Here is a 20,900-nt window from a genome sequence, read left to right on the forward strand (position 1 = left end):
CCCAGAGTAGAGGATGGACGTAAAGGAGGAGAGCTTGCAGCCCAGGGAGACCCAGTGTGGCCTCCCAAGGGTCTGGCGGAGATAGAGCAGAGACCCCAAATACGGCACTGCTTTGGAAAGCCAGACCCTCCCATGGCCAGACACCATGCCCATGCTTTGTGAAGACAAATCCTTTAATACCCTGCAGTGGGGGCGGGGGGCGGACACTACTATGTGACTTCCCAGATGAGGACCTAGCTGATGGGTGGTGGGCAGAGATGTGAACTCAGGGTCCCTGTTTGGACGGACCCCTTTCTCCGCCTAGAGATCTCACCCTCCTTCACCTGCCCACCACACCAGCCTCTCTTTCCTCCACCAGCCAAACCCCAATGCCATCCCTTTCCAGAAGCCATCCCAACCTCTTGCTGGGGGCTTCTCTGCCTTCTGGGCCTTCACTTTCCACCGGCATTAACAAAACACAATACTTTTGATAACTTGGAGGGTTATAAATTTGTTGAAGAGAGTAAGACCACCTTGTTTGTTTCATCATTGCAAAACATTTTCATTTTTAGATGTAGAAATACCAGTTAGAATGATCAGTCCAATGACCTGTTTCATTTTTACATCATCTCTCCTCTTCTGGTCTCTTCCCTTGTTTAAAACGCACCTGCCTGTCCATTTATCTACTGACAACCCACATCAAGCCCGTTTTTGTGCATTTACATCGTAGTAGATGAAACAACACTGTCACGTGTCCTTTTAGCAAAATCTAGCTTCTTGTCAACAAAATATTGTATGATCGGGTCCTTCCTGTTCAATGATTAGCTGAATTTAAAACGCCAAATTTCCCTTTTGTTCTTAGAAATATATCATTCACTTGTCAAGAGATTTGGCTTATATGATCATTTCACCATCATCACTGGAATCCAGAGTGCTGTTCTATGTGCTTTCCTCTTCCTGTTCATCTGATCATTGGGAAACATCTTCTTATCTCAATTTTCCTCCCTCTGCCATCTGAGCATGAAAGAAGCATTCTGAATTTCTCAATGTGTTCGAGGAAAACTAACATAAGATTACAAAGATGGTGTTGCTGTCTCCTTTTATACCTTCTTGAAAGATGCTGGTATACTTTGGGCAGTGCAATCAGGAGACTGGGGAGTGATTCATTTCAATATCATATCATCAGCTAAGCGATTTCCTCATTTTTTGTTTTATTACTCTTTTAGTCTCCCTCTTTTTTTTTTTTTTAGCATAGTTGGAAACAATGAGTACTGATTGACCATTTCTTAGGATAATGAAATCGATCTAGTAAAATTGAAATCAAGATCACTAAGGACCCATAATATATATAAGAGAGTCAATGGACCCATGTGGTATTGCAAGATAGAGTAAGTTTTATCTCATCAAGAAAATAAATACTTTTTTTGTTGTTCTTTGAAAGATCTCTAAGAAAAACTGAAAGTTATGAATGCCAGTTCTTTTCCACCTCCTGGATTATATAGAATTGTTATTTCTTCCTTAAATATTTGATATAATTCACCAAAGAAGTGATCAGGTCCTGGAGTTTCCTTTGTTGGAAGTACTTTAACTATGAATCTAATTAATGTAATAGATCAGCCACAGTTTCTCTTCCTTTTTGAATGAGTTTTTGCAGTTTGTGTTTTTTCAGATATTCGTCCATTTCATCTAAGCTGTTAAATTCATGAGAATAAAGTCGTTCATAGTATTCCTCCTTTATTATTCTTTTAATATCTGTGGGGTCACTAGTAATACCCTTCTTTCATTTCTGATATTAGTAGTTGGTGTCTTCTCTCCTTTTTTCTTGATCTGTTTAGCTAAAGATTTATCATTTTATTGATATTTTCAAAGAGCCACTTTTTTGTTTCACTGATTCTGCTCTATTGTTTTTCTGTTTAAATTTCGTTGATTTCTCCTCTCTATGATTTCCTGCTTTCTTCTTGCTCTGAGTATAGTTTGCTCTTCTTTTTTATTTTCTTAAGTTTGGAAACTCAGATTTTTTTATTCCGGTTCTTTCTTTTCTAAGAGAAACCCTAAATGCTCTCAATTTCCTTATAGGCACTGAGTTGGCTACATTCCGCAGACTTGGATATGTTATGGTTTTAATTTTCTTTCAGTTAAAAATATTATCTAATTTCCCTCGAGACTTTCTTTTGACCCACGATTATTTAGAAGTGTGTTTTTGTCCATTTCAAAATATTTGCATGGTTTCCAACTATCTTTCTGTTACTGATTCCTAGTTTAATTCTGTTGTGGTCAGAAAACACGCTTTGTATGATTTTAATTCTTTGACATTTGTTCAGCTTTATTTTATGATCCTAGAGATGGTCTGTGTTGGTGACTATTCCATGGATACTTGACGAGAATGCGTATTTGGCTCTTGTGGGGTAGAGTGTGCCGATGAGATCAAATTGCTTAATAGTGTTCAGGTTTTCTGTGTTCTTGCTTATTTTCTATTTGTTCTATCAGTTACAAAGAGAGGAGTGTTGAAGTCTCCAAAAATAGTTATGCATTTGTCTACACCTCCTTCCAGTTCTATTTTTGCTTCATGCATTTTGATATCTGAGAAAAATAGCTTATTTATCCTTACCATTTCTGCTTCCCTCCCTTTATTTTTGAAGTTCTAAGTTCTCTCTGCTATCATTTTCCTTCCTCTGAAGAACTTCCTTCAGCAGATCTTTGAGAGCATGTCTACTGGAGACAAATTGTCTTAGTTTTCCTTCACTGAGAAGATCTCTCTTGCTCCTTCACTCCTGGCAGGTACTTTTGTTGGGTATAGAATTCTGGGTTAACACAGTTGTTTTCACAGCACCTTGCAAATGCTATTCCATTGCTTTCAGGCCTCCGTGGTTTGTGGTGAGAAGTCTGCAGTCATTCAGATGGTCTTGCCCCCCTAGATGGAACCTGTCATTTTTCTCAAGTTGCCTTTAAGACTTCTTTGCTTTATCTTTGGTGTTCACCGTAAGTTCCCGCCATCACTGTATGAGCTCCTTGAGGATGTTGGCTCTGTCCACATTGTTGGTCAGTGAGTCCATAGGACCTAGAGCAGCACATAGTAAGAGTTCGTATATGTTCGTGTCTGATAGACTGGCTGATAAGAAGGGTGCGTCTTCCTATCAAGATCTAAAGAGTCAGATAAAAGGAGTAGAAATCAGTAACTTTTGGCAAAGACCATAGAAAAACCATCCTATCTCTCTAGAGGAGACTGGTATGTAAAATGGGACAGGGGAGAAATGGATGGGAAAATTGTAGGAGTCCCTGGTTTGAGCATGGGCCCCTAAGAAAATAATCAAGACTTATGGCCTAGAAGAAAATCAGATTGGTGGGGGCTATTTGGATATGTGTTTAGATGGTGAGATCAGTTTGGGTACGCTGACTTTGCAGACATAGAATCTGCATCCTTTGGGGGAAGTTCAGGTGAGAACTCTGGGTGCAGGTTGGATTTAGAAGGAGACTGAAAGTGAAGGCAGGGAAATATGCATCATTAGGACCTAAGGTCCTTTTAAGCAATAATTGTGAAAATGCAACATAAGCCTGCCAACCTTCCAAAACCTTTAGTGGTGAACTGTGGACAGAGGATTAGACTGGTTGACCTTTGGATCCCCTTCTACCCTTGAAATTCCATGATTCTGTGAAGTCCGGTAGGCAGTTGGAGAGAGATGGAACGGAAAAGCAGGTGACGTTATAGTACTAGGGGTACAGACGTGTGGGTCAATGGCATCAGGGTGTAGTTGGGGACATGAGAAGGGATCACCTTTCAGAAGAGTAAAGAAACTTCAGGATGGAAAGAGAGGAGTAGTCAAGGGTGGAAGGAGCCAGGTAGGGAGGGAAAATCACACTGATGAAAGGCACACATTTGCCTGGCCCCAGGGTAGGTGGCCCCCCTCATGGTGTCATTTAAAGAGCAGCATGATGAAGGCAACCAGAGAGGGGAGAGATCATTAGCAGTGACACATGGAACAGAAAAGCCAGCAAAGACGCCTGGATTTGGCAATATAGAAGCAACTGGTGAATTTAAAGACTGGGGTGAGGGCCCAATAAAGGGAGATGTGCCCACACTAGTTTACCCATGGAGCTGGCATTTTCCAGGAGGGAAAATGAAGCTGGGCCCATCCGCATTTGGTCCATGTGAACGATAACTAAGGAAGAGGGAAGAGACCCCCCCCCAACCTGCCACTGGTCCTCAGCACCCTGCCAAATGAGTAAATGCAAGAACTTGTGTTTGCCAAACTGTGGGAGTCACGGTTTATGTAATTCACAGTTGATGTGATTGAAATAAGACCCTTTCTATGTGGCACACAGGTCACTAGCCCAGTGTAGGTTTCTGGGGTAATCACGGCCACCAATGAACCTGGTGACTAGCAGGCGCTGGGCACTGTAGGTCATCAAGGAGTTTGAGGAGTGGTCCGGGACAGCTGTCTGGGAGCAGCAGCATTCCTTCGAAGGGAGGAATTGAAACAGAAATGCTAAGTGGAAAGAGGACCCTTCCCCCCAAGTGCATAAAAACCAAGGGTGGCCCTCAGCTCTGTGAAATGTATTGGGGGCGGGGGCACCTGCATGGCTCCATCGGTTAAGCGTCCAACTCTCAATCTCAGCTCAGGTGTTGATCCCAGGGTCATGAGTTCAAGCCCCGCATTAGACTCCACGCTGGGTGTGGAGCCTACTTTTTTAAAAAATGTAATATTTAATGGATCTTTTCCTACGAAGAGTGAAGTTAAAGGAGCACCAAACCTGTAGCTTCAGATGGGAGTGAAAACGGTAGTGAGAAGGGTATCTGTGGCATCAGAGACCTGACTTTGAATGGCTCCCAGGTACTGGCTGTGTGTGATTTTGGCGAGTTATTTAACCTCTCTAAACCACAGCTTCCTGTTTTGCCAAGTGGGATGGTAATGCCAGCATTGCCAGGAAAACTCAAGATCCTGCGAGTCACCTGACTGGCAGTGCTCAGCACTGGTCCCTGAGTTCACGGTGGCCATCATTACCCCAGAAACCCTCCCAGTGCTGCCGACCCGAGTGTCACACACAGAGGGACGCGTTCAAAGCAGCCCTTCTTTGAGGATTACATAAACCTTTGTCTTGCATCATTCGGAACACACGAACTGCATTTTCTCAACTGGCAACATAGTGGTTGACTTTAGACTTCATTTCTTAGAGTCGCTTCACTTGCAGAAGCAGAAGTAATACTTCTTTAAAAGGGCTACATGGAGCTTGTTTGCCGTCTGTCCCCCACACTGGTTTTCTTGGGTCCCGAAAGGAAAAATTTCTATGAGGGTCTGGATGGGCCTCGGTCAGGTGTCCCTCTTATCCACTCTCAGGCAAGATGTGCTTATCACCCGACGGCCCTGAAAATAAGTGTGTCTTCCAAGTGGGGCCTCAGTGTGATCCCATTTCAGGAAACTGTCGGGGTGACGACTATACGGTCCGTTTTGCTGGAGGAATGTCTCGAGTGCTCTTATTGCCACAGGGAAAATATTTCAGGTGCAGATCTGGATGTGGAAAGCTCAGGTGCCCAGAAGTGGAGTAAGAGGTGCCCCAGGAGCAAAGCACTGACAGAGGAATAAGTGAGGAAGGGCTTTACAAGTTTTCATACACTGCCCCCTCTTAGTGGAAGAATCCAGGGCACCTCGAATTGCTTCAGCCACAGCCCTCACTGCACCTCGCCGTGGCCTAGCCCCGGTGGTAAGCACAGGGTGTTTTTTAAAGTGTCTTCCGTGTTCATCATTCTGTGAGAAAACAAACAGAATTTTGATCATTTTACATACCGTGAGCCCAACCTGCGCACATCAGCTGGGACCGCGTAAGCGATCCTCCCCTATTGTTCCTCAAGTCCGTGCTCCAGTCATTCCAGTGTGGGAGTTCAGAAATAAAAGTTTTTAGCTGTTTTCTTTCTGAAGATACTTACTACTCTATTGTGGTTTTTTTCCCCTTCTGAGGATAAATGAGCCCTGTTTGTTTTGTGAGCAGCAGAAAAAGTTGAACAGCATTTATCTGAAAATAAACAAGGAATTATAAAATTTAAGAAGACTTCCCTAACCTACAGCTGGGGAAACAAGACTGTATTTTAAGAATTAAGTTAGACCAGATGTGAAATAGACTTTAGCGGTGTCTTTGAAACGAACGGGGATGGGGAGCCCCTTGGGAGATTAATGAGTCCATTAAATTTAAACACAGTTATTTTTTTTTTTCTTTTAAGACCAAAACAGAAGGTCGCAGATTCAGAACTAGCTTGTGAACAGGCGCATCAGTATCTTGTTACCAAAGCAAAAGCCAGATGGTCAGACTTATCTAAGGTAAGAAAATGGTTATTTCCTTAAAAGGAAGGGACGTGTATTTCAGCATTCCCCGATCGCTGGGACGATCAAGCTTTGTAAACCCTTAGACCCAGTCTTTGTAAACCCAGTCGGTGACTCCTGCTATTCTTAACATACTTTTTCAAAATAAATTCTCACATTCAAGGTCAACTGATGTTTAGGAAAATGAGTCATTGTAGGAGTTACGTGGACAGAAACTCCTAGCTTTATCTCAGGTTTGATATGAATTAAAAATGTAAGTGAAAACAATGACACTATCATATTTTTACGCAGTTCAAAACATGCGTCTCTCAGTGGTATTTCTTCCTGCCTTCCAAAATTATAGAAAGCACATTTTGAAGGTAAGTGCCCTTGACGGGCAGTCCTGTACACTGATTTGGTGTCGAGACAGGAACATAATCTAACAACAGCTGTACCCCCGGAGAGCAGGACCGAGCGAGCATGCGGGACTGGGTTCCTCCAGAAGTCTGCAGTGTGGGCTTAGCTTTTCATAATGCAGCAAGGACACAATACCTTCGCTTTAGGGAGTATCTTTAAAACTGCACTATGGAGGTGCTTTCACGTTATTGTGAAGAATGCCCCCACTTTGCTTTCATTTGGTCCTTTCCTCTCTATGTTTGCCTCTCTTGGCCTGCGTGCACCGTGAAGTTCTGTCTTGTAAGTCCTGGGCCGCGCCTGCGCTGCCTCTCCCCAGTCCTCTGTCCTCCGAGTTGACTGTGCGGTGGCCTAAGGTGCAAATCACACAGAAGGAGTTCTTGCGTGCCCACTGGGCAGGGCTGGCCTTCCAGAGCCTTCCTCTGGGAGCGCGGGGCCAGCTCTGGGCTGTAGGGTGCAGCTACACAGGCACGCCAGCCGGGAGAGGGCCGAGCACACTGTGGGACACCATTCTCCACGCCTTCTCCTTGGCTTCTCTCTCGGCCCACCTCTCCTCTCCTCCCTGCTACCTCTGTCCCCTCTTCCTCCTGCCCCTATCGCACCCCCTCCGCTGGCACTGCTCTCCGTGGGCCCGGGGGCTTCCCAGCTGCATCCTGCCCTGCTCCAATGTACATGGCACATCTCCGGGACGTGTGGTTTTGTGCCAGGGGTTTGGTGGTAACAAAGGTCCATCTGCTTCCACCTTGCAGCTCACTGACCAGGGCAGGTGGTGGTTAAGGAGCAAAGGCAGATAATTAACAAAGCAGGTGGGCGCTCTGGGGAAAATGAACAGGCTGCTGGGGAGTGAGCAGAGGGCTGCAGGGGTCTTTGCTTCTGCCCTGTGGCGTCCATCCTTCCTGAAATTCTTCCTCCCCGCCTCTACGATGGCTCTGTGGGGCCTCCTCTGCTCCCTGCCCGGGCCCGCCCCCGCCTGGGCTGGTGACCCCGCTCCGTCTCTGTGTTCACTGCTGCGAGCATGTCCTCTGCACTCGCCTCTCCGCATCGTGACGCCCGTGGCCTCTCAAAGTCATCTTTATCCTTGATGTTCCACAGAACCCCCAGTGTGTTCAGAGGAGGCGCGGGGACCTCGGAGTGCTCTGCTGCTAAACCAGCAGCCTGAGGTCTGTCTCTTCTAGAACTGAGTCTGGCAGAAGTGTGGGGAGGGCAGGAGACTCGGAGGGTTACAGTGGAAGAGCGATCAGAGCGGCTCCAAAGGAGCGCGTGGGGCCACTCTGTTGGAGTCAGGCGTCCTGCCTGTCCTCACACCTCTCGGACCCCGCAGGACTGAATGACCCTGCCTGTCTTAATAGTATCATATCAGACAGCTCTGCCACTGTCTTGCTTTATTTTGAGTAAAGCTCTGAAGACATTCGTTCTGAATTCCGAGCTTGCAGAAAGTATGGTGATGCATAGCTAAGACTAGCAGCCTTCACGACAGCCGCCCGGTGATGAGGGGGCTGTTCTCTGGCTGCCACCACACCCCTGCTCTTTCCTTGTGGGGCGCCGCAAAGCGGGGCCCCCGGCTCCCTTCTGCTGCATCGCTGTTGAGGATTTATCAAACGGGAACCTGCGAATATCAAAAGGATGTAGTCTCCGGGAAAACTGCATGTGAAACGTCTTCAGCTTGGGGCCCCGGCGAGCCGCTCAGCCGGGCTGGGCCAAGGATGCTTCCAGCCGAACGCTCAGACACACGCAGCCATCATCCCATTCTGGGCGGCCTAACAGGCTCGTCCCCATGGAAGTGTTTTTGGAAAACAAGTTCATTGAGTTCTTCAGCAAACATTACCATGAATTAATGATGCACTGTTGCAAGATATTAAAGACACAGTGACCAAAAAAGGACGCGGTCTCTGTCCTCAAGAGACTTGTGGTGTATACACCAATCAGGGCACTAAAGAATTGTGTGAATTACGATTGAAGTGGCTTGTTTTTAAGCTTGTTTTTTAAGCATGACTTTACAGTGGAATATAATACAATGCATATTATATGTATGTTTACCATATATAATATGTGTGTATAATATACACGAACACATGTAGTGTATAGGTATTGTAATACACATAAGAACGTACATGCATAGCTTAGGTACGTTTAAGGTGGTCACCGTGTATCCCAAGCTGTATCCTGCCACATAACCACCATCCAGATGAAGGAGGAGAACACTGTCCACGTCTTAGATGGCGTGGCACACTCTGTGAAAGGGCCAGATGGTGACTAGCTTTGGCTCTGTGGGCCATCGGCTTCAGTCCCAGCCACTCAGCTCAACTGTGATGGCACTTGATACTGTCAGACTTAATTTTTCTCCTCCGCAGTGGGTGTATGCAGTATTTCACTGTAGCGTTAAGTGGCATGTGTGGGTTACTAATGAGAGCATCTTCTCATTTATTCCTGAGTCAGATTTCCTTTCTCCATCGAGTCCCTGCCTGTAAGTTTTCACACTGGGTTGTCTGGTTATTTCTCATTGGTCAACAGGAACTCCTATAACAGTTCAGCTACTGGTCTTTTGTAAAGTGATACGTGATGCAAATGTCTTCTCCGGTGCGTGTTCTGTGTTTCCACCCTTCTCATAGGATATCTTTTGGTAAATATAAGTTCTTCTTGTTGAGGTTGTCAGATGTGTTAACATTTACCTGTAGGTCTTGGCCAAGAAACTGTGTCCCACCTGAAGTCATGAAGATGTCCTTCTGGAAGCTTCCAAGGTCCTTCTAGCAGCTTTCCGGTGTAGCCGTTCACATCCTGGTCTTGAAATCTACACGGCCTATTTCCTGTGTGTTGGGAGGCAGGGGTCTTCTTCCAGTCTTCCGTATGGAGACCTCGCTATGTAGCCCCTGTAAAGCCCGTCCTTTCCCTCGCCGATCTACGGCATCACCACCATCCTGCTTCAAGGCCCATGGGTGTCTCTGGGCTCCTTACTCAGTTCCACTGGTCACTTTGTCTGTCTTGGTACCGATACCACATCCTTATAGTCACCATAACTCAGTAATATGTTTTAAATAGCTGGTAGGCGTGTCCCTCCTCCTCGTTCTTTAAGAGTTTATGAATCAGTTTGTCAAGTTCCACAAAGAAACAAAAGTTACTAGGAAATTTGTTGGAAGAGAAATGACTTCTTTACAATTTTGAGTCTTCCAGTTCGTGCCCATAGTGTATCTCCATTTATTTTGATATTTTCAGTATCTTTTAATAAAGTCTTAGACTTTTCGGTGTGGCAGTCTTGCAGTCACTTGTAAGATTTGTTCCTACGACTTTATATTTTTGATGCTATTATAAATATTATAATTTGAAATTTGTTTTCTGTGCCTGATATATAAAAATATGAATGATTTTGCCTATTGATATAAAGTCCAGATTCCTTGCTAAATTCTCTTACTATAGTCTTTTATTTGTGGATTCTTCCTATATAGACAGCCATGTCATCTGTGAATAATGACAGCTCTATTTCTTCCTGTCCCCCCCCCATTATACCTTTTATACCCTTTTCTTGTTAACTACACTGGCTGACACCTCCAGTACCATGTTGAAGAGAGAGCAGCAGAGATCTTACCTTGTGTCTGACCTTAAAGGGAATGTCTCCGTCCTCACCAGTGAGCGCGATGCTGGCGGAGAACTCTGCACACATCCCGCCACCTCTACTCCGCAGCGTTGTTATCAGGAGGGTCAGATGGGCTATTACGTGCAAACAATTTAAGTCCGTGCCGAGTACCTCGCGTTACCTGCTAGTCTGTGGCCCTCTTAAATGGCTGACAAATCCCCAGATACCTTTTGCGCCCCTCAGGGACATTAAAAAGGTCGTAACAGCTGGGGTCTCACAAGCCTCATCCCCCTCTTATGGCCAGAGGGCCGAATCCACTGCGAGGGCTACAGTCTCATTTCCCAGGCTCTGCTTGACCCTCCTTTCTAATAGTTTTTGAACCCAAGTTATTGGTCAGGAGAAGAATCCGGATCACACACCTGAGACCACTCATTACCCAGAAAAAAGCCCCTTCCGGTACAAGACACTTGTTCGAGTTTTGCTCTGTCACCTTCTTCACAGGAATGGTGAGGGTATCTGGAACTTGGATAAAAAGGTAATTAAGCAGGTAGATGGGGAGAGAAATGTCTTAGATTGTTCCAGATATTGACTACTGACAGTCCTCTAGAGTGCCCTGAACACGTTTTATATGTTACTAAATGTTGTCTTGTCATGTTCTAGAATTTTATAGAAACTGATAATGAGGGCAACGGCATTCTTCGGCGGCGGGATATAAAGAACGCTTTATATGGGTTTGATATTCCTCTAACACCGAGGGAATTTGAAAAGCTCTGGATGAGGTAAGTGGAATCAGGTTGGCTCCCTTCCATCCCGACAGCCCCAGGTTGCTGGCTGCAGCAAACTCAGCCCCAGCCTCGTGCTGCTATGTGGGGGTGTGGTGTGGGGCCAGAACAGGTCTCCACTCTGTTGTGTCTGTCCTGTGTCCTTGCTCCCCCGAGAAAGCAGCCTCGGCGAAGAGGCTGGTCTTCGGGACCATGGAGAATCGGGGTAGACACTTGTTATCGATACCAGACTTGAGGGCTTTGCATTTGCAGGGAACCCGGAGTTCAAGCCCAAACTTGTATCATTTTAGAAAACTAAGTCACTCCCCAAAGACTTCATTCTAATACAACTAGCTCAGCAGACAGAGCCGCAACGGGTACGGGGAGAAGCCGTCTCTCCCCATTGCCTAAAGATGGAAATCAATGTCGCACAACTGTTTTATAGATAAGTAATTTGTTGAAAGAAAATAACCAAACTTTTGGCAACTTGGAGTAGTTTCCCGAGGGTGTCTTAAACCAAACATAACATCTAATATTAGTTACATTTTTCAAAATGTATTTTAGATTTAGCTGTTCTTGAATTAGGCCCCCCAGTTGCAATATTCCCCATGTAGATGTCTGAGTTTCAAGTGCGCTAACAATGCAGTCCATTTCCAAGTTCCAGATCCGTCTTTGAATTACCTCCGTCTTCGCGATGTGCTCGCTGCCGCCTGCGTCCCCCCAGGACGGCACACCAGTGTTGTGCGTCCTCTCAGGGGCGAGCTCACAGAGCAGCTCATGTAATTTTTTAGCTTTTCATCTGTTCAAAGTGGAAGGCTGAAATGTTGGCCGAGTTTAGAATTAGGTGGGCTGTTTTGTGTCTAATTTAGAAAAGCAACTTGAAGTTCTTACAGAATCCTTATTTTTTTTTTTAGATTGGCTCCAACACAGAGCCAATGTAGGCTCCTTATTCATATTCTCTTTCAGTAGATGAAATGAGTAGGTCCCACTGAGTAACGAAAGGATTGGGGTACATGGGCACACGGTCGGACCTCCCACTCTGTAGGCTTTTGGGATGATGCAGAGGTAACTGTGTGGTCCCAATAGTCAGGGACCCGTTGGGGGACATGAGCAGTAACCCAAATGCTGGGGCACAGTGTAGCCTGTGACAAATGCCAGAGGAGGGACCATGGTGAGGGGGCTGGGAGATAAAAGCAGGAGGGCAGGGGCGGGGGGCAGGGGGAGGCATGGAGGAGCAGGAAGCTGTCACAGTAGGAGTGAGGTTGGTATGGTTCCAGGGGGCCAAAGGTGAAGGAGTACTCTTTGACCCATGGGACAGTCGGGGAGGCGTTCCAGAAGCACCAGCCTGGGGTTCCCGGGTGAGAAAGGAGGAACAAGGCCATCACGGCCCCATGGTCCTAGTTTTCAGGCATCATTAGCCAGGCATTTGGGAATAATTAAGGCTGAGCCGAGCTATGGTGTCACCCTGCCATGCTTCAGGAAGGTGAATCAGGAAACAGTTCAGAGAAGGTAAGGGTGGCCCAGGGAGACTGTTGTCTTCATCAGGGTAGGGCAAGAGGAGCTCCTGAGCTGGGTGTGAGTCATAGGAAAGAGGGGTGTTGGAGCCAAGTGTTCCCCTCGAGGGCTTCTGTGTAGAGAAGAGCACACTCATTCATCTTCCTGAAGGGGGGATAGAGCACATGCCCATTTAAATAGGAGTGAGATACTCCCAGTTGCTTGGGGCTAAAATTTCTTTATTCATTTCTTGACATTATTAAATATACAGATGTCTGCCCTGTGCTGAAAACTGTGTGAGGTTAGAGTTTTATCTCTGTTTGTTCAGCTGACTGCACCCCACAGACGGTGAGGGGTGAAGAGAGAGAGCTCTGCCACCAGGCGTGTGGTCATGGCTCCTGCCTCCGTCCTGACAGCTGTGTGGCCTCTGCAAAGTTACTTAACCTCTCTGTGCCTCACTCTGCTCTGCTCAATTTGTCTGAGTGGTGTGTTGGTCAGGATAGGCTAACTGCAGCAACAAACAGGGCCGACATCTCAGGGACTTGCCCTGATAATGATGTCTCGATCTAGTGTGGGTGTCGGGGGTGGGGGTGTCTGCCCACAAATCATTCAGGGACCAGGAGTCCCACCACCCCCTGAATCTTCTGTGTCTACCAGCAGAGAAAGGGAAAGAGCACAGAGGTCCATGGGGTCAGCCTTGTAGAGACCAGGCTTGGAAATGTGGCCGTCACTTTGCCCACATTCTGTTGGCCAGAGTTCCTTCACGTGGCTGCTCCCTCCTGCAAGGGAGTCTGGGAGAAGCAGTGTGGCTATGTCTCCAGGGGCAAGAAAAAAAAAAAAAAAGATGATAGAGAAACCCATAATGGCCTCTGTTACATGTGGAATTACCTCCAAAGGAGAAGGAAGAAGGGCATTCAAGACAGAGGAAACTTCAGGAATGTACATACCAGGATCTGGGCAGGAAAGCAGAAACCACTCTAACATTTCTGGCCAAGCAGGGCTGAATGCAGTGACTGATTCCAAAGATGTCAGAGGGCCGGAAGTCTGAAAGGGCGAATGTGGTTTTACTCAGAGGTCAGAGGCTGCTGCCGCCATAGGCTCACAGAGCAAGAGAGGAGGGGAGTGACCCAGAGATCAGGAAACTGCTCCCCAACCCAGGACTGGAGGGGAAAAGAGAAACAGGGTATTTCTTGGAGGTCAGGAAGATACCTCCACCCCAGCTCTGCCTCAGAATCTGCTAGAAGCTCAGCCACTGTGCAGAGCAGGAGCCATGACCACGGCCATGGCAGGAGGTGCCACTGGAAACAGCATGTGCTGCCCTCTTGCCGCCTTCTGACCAGGCACACCTCACTGGGAGCAGCCGGGTGGGTAATTCAGAAGATGTGCCAAAGGATGAGCGTGGGGCTGAGAGCCCCCAGAGGAACGTCCAGCTAACGGGCAAAGGAGGGTGACACGTTCCAGGGCTGCCGAATAACCCGGGTGCCCAGGATGCAGGCTGCCTTGGATCGGTTGGCAGGAGAGTAGGCTGCACGCTGCTGAACCAAATCATGAAGGGCAGGACAATGTAGGGACCCCATCCCAAGACCAGGTGTTTAGTAGGGAAAGACCTAGGCAGGCCTGTGTCCTAGAAAGATCTCTCTGGCCATAGGGAGGAAGATGACCTTCAGGAGACTGGGTGGGAGGCACAGAGATGAATTAGGGACTGTCTCAGTGGTCCACGGGAGAAGCAGTGAGCTTTCCTGGCAATGCAGGGAGGTCCGGGAAGGAAGGGACAGGTGTGAGAGAGACTGAAGAAGAGCAAATGGCCTTTAGCAGCCTGGAAGGAGAGGCTATGTGAGATCAGATGCTCCTGCAGAAATTGGGAAGATGACCTGAGGTGGCCGAGTAGGCTGCAGCTAAGGGCTGTGCTGCGAGCAAGAGCTGCACTCAAGGGACTCCACACGAGCTGTGTGATGGTGGGCTGGTGGCTCGCCTTCTCTGGGCCTCAGTCATCTATCAAATAGGAGACAATGGGGACCAAAGAATAGATGCAGAGTACCTGGCATACATAAGCATAAAAATGGGTAGCAAGAAGATCATAGAGATTTGAAATTCTTTTCTAATTGCGATATTAACGCATACTCATTTTAAAAGTCTCAGAAAATCCAAAAAAGCGTAAAGGGAAAGAGAAGACAGCAACAGAGCACCTGTGACCTACTCAGCAGACATGATAAATGGTGACCTGGTGGTGAGGCTTTCCCGCCCATTCTCTACACGTGCCCATGATCTCAGCTAGTTGTCCTCGCCCTCGTTCACCCTCCTGGCCTGTGCCTCGCAACCGCCCCGTGTTTGCTGGCGATGGCGACTGTCTCGCCCTGCTCCACGCCCCACGTCCGCCGGCCCTGCAGAGCAGGAAGTGCTGAGCCGGCGAGACGGTGCTGGCCCACCAGGGGCTGTCCACGCACCGGGAGCCTCCTTCAGTCACCCTAACAGTGGGAGGGGCGTTCTCCCTCCCCCGGAGACACGGGGAAGTCGGGGGCGGCTGGGGCCCACGAGACACCCACTGCCAGCTCAGGGGGTCTGCTTGTCAGAATAGGAAAGCCCCCCAAAACAGATAGGTGGAAGTGAGTAGACAAATAACATTCTGCCCTTTTGAAAATATGAAATGAAAGACCAGGGTAGAATATAGAATGTAGACAAGAAAAAAAATAGCATCCATTATTCACTCAGCGTTTATTAAGCACCTGTGAAGTGCACTATTTTAGAGACTCGGATTAGTCTGGAGGGTCTAGTGTATGCTGTGGAAGTAAATGAATTAACCCCCACGTCTCAGTGGCTCAGCACAGCCGTGTTTTATTTCCCACTCACCCAGCGTCTACAGCGTGTTTACCAGCACTTCTGGACGATTCTCTTCCAAGGGGTGGTTTGGGAGCCGGCCAGCTTCCAGCTTGTGGCTTCCTTGAGCCCTGCGGGGGCGTCTACACAGCTGTAGGGTCACAGGGGTTTGGGTGGGCTTCAGCCCCAAAGTGACACCCTCCCGCCTGTGGCCTGGGGCTGGCGTGCAGCCCCCACTAACCGCACAGGGGCTGGACAGATCGGGGAGGACCCGATCTGTGTGGTGTGAAGTGAGCTGGGACGTAGGCTGCCTTATCAAGGATTAAAGGAACAAAATGTTCCAGCCTGAAGGAGGCTGGTGTGAAAGGGAACCTGCTCACTGAAGCCAAATCAGGATCTGTGAGGATGAGATTTTCAGGAGCAGGGTGCTTGGTGTGGTTTTGGAGAGAAAGCTAAGAATGAATTACAAGATGGAAGTGGAGTCATTCATTTCTTCATTCATCTGAGCGATCACGAAGCAGGAATTTTTTAAAACTTTTGAAGTTGCAGGCCTTGTGTTGGATGCTGGGGTTCCGGAGACAAAGCAGCCCCCACTCTCAGGCTGCTCACAGCTCGGCAGGGAGGGTAAGCATGGAACACGATGGCGCGGGTGGTGGGAGCTGTGCGGGTGTTCGGGGAGGGACCCTCCTCCCCGCCCCACCCCTGGAGATGCGAGACCTGAACTGAGTCTTAATAAACAGGCAGTAGCCAGAGGTGGGGGAAGGGCATCCCAGTGAGCAGAGGCCCAGAGCCCAAAGGAGGGGGAAGTCTGGGATGGGAGACGAAGGACACTGCCCATCATAGCAGAGCCTGAGACCCAGAGCCTGTCCGGCTCGGGGACCACCAGCCCCAGGGTGCCCCCTGTGGGAGACACTTCCTAGGGACCTGCTCAGCATACGCCTCATTTCATCAGACAGAATTCAACTATTTTGGATTTAAAACAGACTTTGCTGAAAAACTATGAAGACAATGCATTAGAAACACACCCAGAAGGCTAGCGCAGGGAGGCGAGTCTCCGAATTAACAGTATGGGATTAGTTGTGTAAAGCCAGCTGATCGAGTGGACTTGAGAGAAAGTTTTGGGGATCACTGATGCCCAATTTTTGCACATTTCTTGATATGGTAGGTAAGTTGTATCTTGGTCTTCCAACACAAAAAGAAAAGACTATGCGAGGGTCCCAGGGCCGTCCACACCAGCTCATGGGACGAAGCCCAGACTCTAAGTTACCAGGAAGCTTGGTCACCTGCCTCGGCTCAGCCACGGTGAGAGCTGTGCTGGGCGCCGTGCTATGGGACACCGGGACAAGGACAGCCCCAAGGGGGCCAATGAGCAAGGTGTTTAGGTTAGGGAAGGGGAGACTGAACGGGACACAGTAGCTGGGAGGGAGTTTTGGAAGTGCTTGGGGATGACTGGCCCAGTGGGCTCCTAGCTCAACATAACTTACCGTGAGCCAAGTTGTCAGGCACGCCAGTGGGTGGTCTTTGAGGGAGTGCGTTTCCCCTCCCGGCATGGCTTTGTCCAAGGCCAGACCACCCCTCACTGGGGAGCACCGGGGAGGGATCATGGCCCTGGATGGCCCCAGAACCTGCAACGCCACCAGGACTTGCTGACTGTGCCCGGTGGCCGTGGCCAGCTCGGGCAGGGGGACATCACCCTGAAGGGCGGGGATGTGAGCCATCAGACAGCCCTCATGGGTGACACCTGAGAAGATTCTGCATGTCCCAAGCTGCTTAAGGTGTCACATCTGCCTCTGCTGCCTGGCCTGGGTCGTCAGTGGGGCTGACCCCAGACGCTCTAACTCTGGGGTCAGAGGTGGTGGAAGGTGGGCCTGCCATTGACATAAGAATCAAGTACCTGAACTGAGCCTGAAGGACTAAGACTTTGAGCAAAGCAATTGACGTGAACGTATTCCAGTTGCGTGTACAACTGCATTGCTGTATGCACAATAAATGGGCAGAGTAATCGGGTTATATCATGAATTAGCAGCCATTGCCACATGCAAATGCAAGCTTTTATGGGTCCTCTGTTTATGTGCACATTTTTCCTGGCACATCTGTTGCCGAGCCATTTTAAAATTCAACCTTTATAGGCAAGTTGATTTTTTAAAATGTTACACAAAGGATTATATAATGAAGGGTGAGGTTATGTAAGCTGAATTAACTCCCTTATTATTCACATTCATAACAATATTTTAGTTGCAATTGTGCAATCTGGTCTGTTCCTTTGCGATGAGAATAGAATGTTTATGATCTTTATTAATGAAGTAATTAAGAAGTGTCTTTTCATTCAGTTCAAGTGTCATGATTTAGAGTTTGTTGTCAGTCATCTCTTGTGCATTACACAGGCAGGACGGCGGCGCTTCCTTGGGAACACGCGTCCTTCACGTGCGGTAGTCCAGCACGCAAGTATCGATGACAATGCTTTGCGAGGCCTGGGGCCGGGCGCTGGGAGTTTGTTTGTAAGGGTAACACAGCAGGGTTGCTTGTGGTTGCCCCACAAGAAACCTGCCGTCTAGCAGGGAGGGAAGGCTCGTTCTAAAGGTGTGGTTGAGCCTTTGGGGGTGAACAGCAGCAGCCCAAAACCAGCGTGCACTCACTGGGTGCCAGGCCCTGGTCTAAGCCCCCGGGTGCATTTACCCACCTATCCTCACCATGGCCCCAGAGAAATCCAGAGGAAAGTGGAGATACTGCGCTTTGGACTTAGGAGGAGAGAGGGGTCATTGGTCGGTGAGTCTACACACCGTTCTTTCAGGAGCCCTCCTGTAGGAATGGGGCGCCCTGGGGAGCTTGATTCAAAGGGTGTTTTGACCAGAGTCGCATGACTACATGGCTCTGCTTGGCCCCATGCTAGTCAGACCAGAGGCAGTTCAGGGAGAGAGGGGTGGCTCTGGGCTCACCCTAGGAGCTCAGAAGTGGCACCCCTTCCCCTTCCTAGGGACACTGATGGAAAATAAACTACCCTTTCTGCAGCTAGAGTCTTATCACCAGCAGCAGGAAGAGCCATTCTAGGGGCCCTTGGGCTGCCTGGAGAATCACAACCCTGCCAAAACCACAGGGCATGCCTTGGCAGCCAGAGACCCCACGGGCCCCCTTTTGTGGGTGTGTCACTTGGTTTTGTTTTAGAAACCAAAGTCACTGAACACAGGTAGAATGGCGGGGGGGTTGGGGTTTGCAAGTACTAAGGCTGCATTAATCACAGACCCCTGGAAAGGCCTCAGATGGTTTCATAAATACAGTAAGAGCAGCAGTCAGGGCACTGACCTGAGACGTTGGGTCTAGGAAGGCCTTCAGGGGCTCTCAGAGGAGGGACCAGAGCCCCAGAGTGGCCGGGGGCCTTGCCAGGGTCTCAGGGCAGGCGAGGGTCTGTTTGACTTAGAGGTCTCCACCCTGTGCTGCCTTCCAATTGCAGGAGGGGACTCTCCGTGCCTTGTAAGATAGAGTACCTGGTCACAGTGGGTCTGGATGCCGACAGGGCAGGTGGAAGTCAGACACGCGGCAGACGTGTGGGGCACAGAAGCGATGAGCAGAGGGAGAGGGAGGGCCCCCTTCCCCCAGCTCTGTAGGCACCTCAGGAAAGGGCGCAATTGGCCTTGGGGAAGGACGGATGGCATGCCAACTCCCGGGATGCTTTGCAGGTTTGAGGGCAAGTGCATGAAGGGTTTGCCCAAACTTCCTACCCTTCGTCCTCCTCCCACCACCCCACCCCCTCGAGGACAAGAAAGTCGGGGAAATAAATATGTTTTCTTCATTGCTACTCAACTGAAACAGTCGCAAAGGTCTCTTTGTGTCGGGGGCGAGCAAGTGTGGGATTCTGCAGATTTTCCACGTCTTGTCAGTTACCGAGCAGAGGCAAGCTCGGCCGCACAAAGGCAAAGCCGCGGGTACTTACACTCAGTCAGAGAAACGTCCAGACAGCCTGCAAGAGGACTGTGCCCACAGCATTGTTTAAATATAGTCTTGGTCCTTGTAACTCGGAGTTCATGTGGGAAAAATCACGTCCGCAAATGCCGTTTTTATCGGTCAGATGAGGACCAAAATCTTTCAGTAAAAATAAATGCTTTTTTTTTGCTTTAAAGAAAATTGGCAATTTGCCTTAAAATTTTTTATTGAAGTAATTCTCTTCTATTTGAATAATGCTGGGAGATAAAAACCCTCCATTATGCCTTTTTTAATGAATTATAATTCAGAAACATCTCAATAATAGAAAATGACATAAAAGGTACGTAGTAGCAGAATTCTTATCTTGTTTTCCTTACTGGTCTCGTTCGCTCGTTGTATATAATTGGCATCTCTTCAAAAAGGAAATGGGGGATTTGAATCAAATGGCATTCATTTATTTAAGTTTTAAGATTGAATACGCTTTTTGAAGGACTTTCTTCTAAACCTTAGCATAGTTCCCTTTACATGTAGATGCTCAATAAAAAAAAAAAAAAAAACCTGTTGAACAAATGGCAGGCTTGACTTTAATTTTCTGTGGTCACAACCATTTTCCAACAGAATGACAAATGAATGAATGTGGTTGATCTCTCCTGGGGTGGCCAAGATCACCTCTCAGGAGGTGTGACCGTTCCACGGATGAGACCAGCAGGTTTGCAACTTTGGTGAGCCTATGGTTCCTCGCCCGAGGATCTATTCATTGCCGATTCAGATCAGGTCTGGGTGCTGCCAGACAGCAGAGAGTCTGCCTTTCCAGCTCGCACACCACCGTGGCTACTGATGACCGTCTTGTTTGTTTGTTTTCAAAGCTATGACACCGAGGGAAGAGGACACATAACTTACCAAGAATTTTTACAGAAATTGGGGATTAACTACTCAGCAGACATTCATCGGCCCTACGCGGAGGATTACTTCAACTTCATGGGTCATTTCACGAAGCCCCAGCAGATGCAAGAGGAGGTCAAGCAGCTGGAGCAGAGCATGGATAGGGCTGTGCCAGTCAAGTAAGTGTGTAAGAATTGCGGGTCCGCAAGCTGGCCACGCATTTGACACATACCCTTGCGGCGAAAGTGGTTTTAAAGCGGTACCTTGCAGTGCTGGCAAAGTTGTCATGAAATTATAATACTCCTTCGCTGCTGTAGATTCTAGAAATGGGCACCAGGTCACAGAGCTATAAAGGAGCTAGAAGGCTATGAGCCAACCCTGCCTTATCCAGTGACAGTCTCACACCATTCCTATTTTGTAGGTCACCTTTGAGAACATTTTAGGTGTTTACTAACCTACACCCCTGGGCCCTGCCCCTCACCCAACGAGAAGGCAAGTTCCAGAAGGACATGCCCATCTTCACGCAGTGCAGAACAGTGCCTGACACCTCATAGGTACCCTGCAAACCTCTGTTGAATGAAAGAATGAACGAACATATTCTTTAACTCGGACTATACCCCAAAGAAATAATACAGTACAAGCCGACAGTTAAGCAGTTGGAAGATACGATTTGCACTGTGCTTTCAACAACAGTGAAAAGGGACACCTGCCAATCCCAGTGAGTGTACTGCTTATAGAGTGTGGCCCCAAGGAATATGAAAAAGTACATGTCTATTCAAG

At 48.1% G+C, this 20,900-nt stretch overlaps 1 protein-coding gene across 1 annotated transcript in view; it reads left to right on the forward strand.

Annotated features, from left to right (window-relative positions):
* The window catches only part of EFCAB6 (EF-hand calcium binding domain 6), a 234,412-nt gene that overhangs the window by 158,364 nt on the left and 55,148 nt on the right, over positions 1-20,900 (forward strand). The window contains exons 22-24 of the mRNA XM_045779957.2: positions 6,191-6,287; positions 10,912-11,030; positions 20,105-20,299. Of these exons, the coding sequence (XP_045635913.1) occupies positions 6,191-6,287; positions 10,912-11,030; positions 20,105-20,299 (411 nt within the window). The remainder of the gene's footprint in view (positions 1-6,190; positions 6,288-10,911; positions 11,031-20,104; positions 20,300-20,900) is intronic.

Source organism: Ursus americanus, chromosome 17 (assembly GCF_024610735.1).
Source record: "Ursus americanus isolate L20-20 chromosome 17, mUrsAme1.1.p, whole genome shotgun sequence".
NCBI lineage: Eukaryota > Metazoa > Chordata > Mammalia > Carnivora > Ursidae > Ursus > Ursus americanus.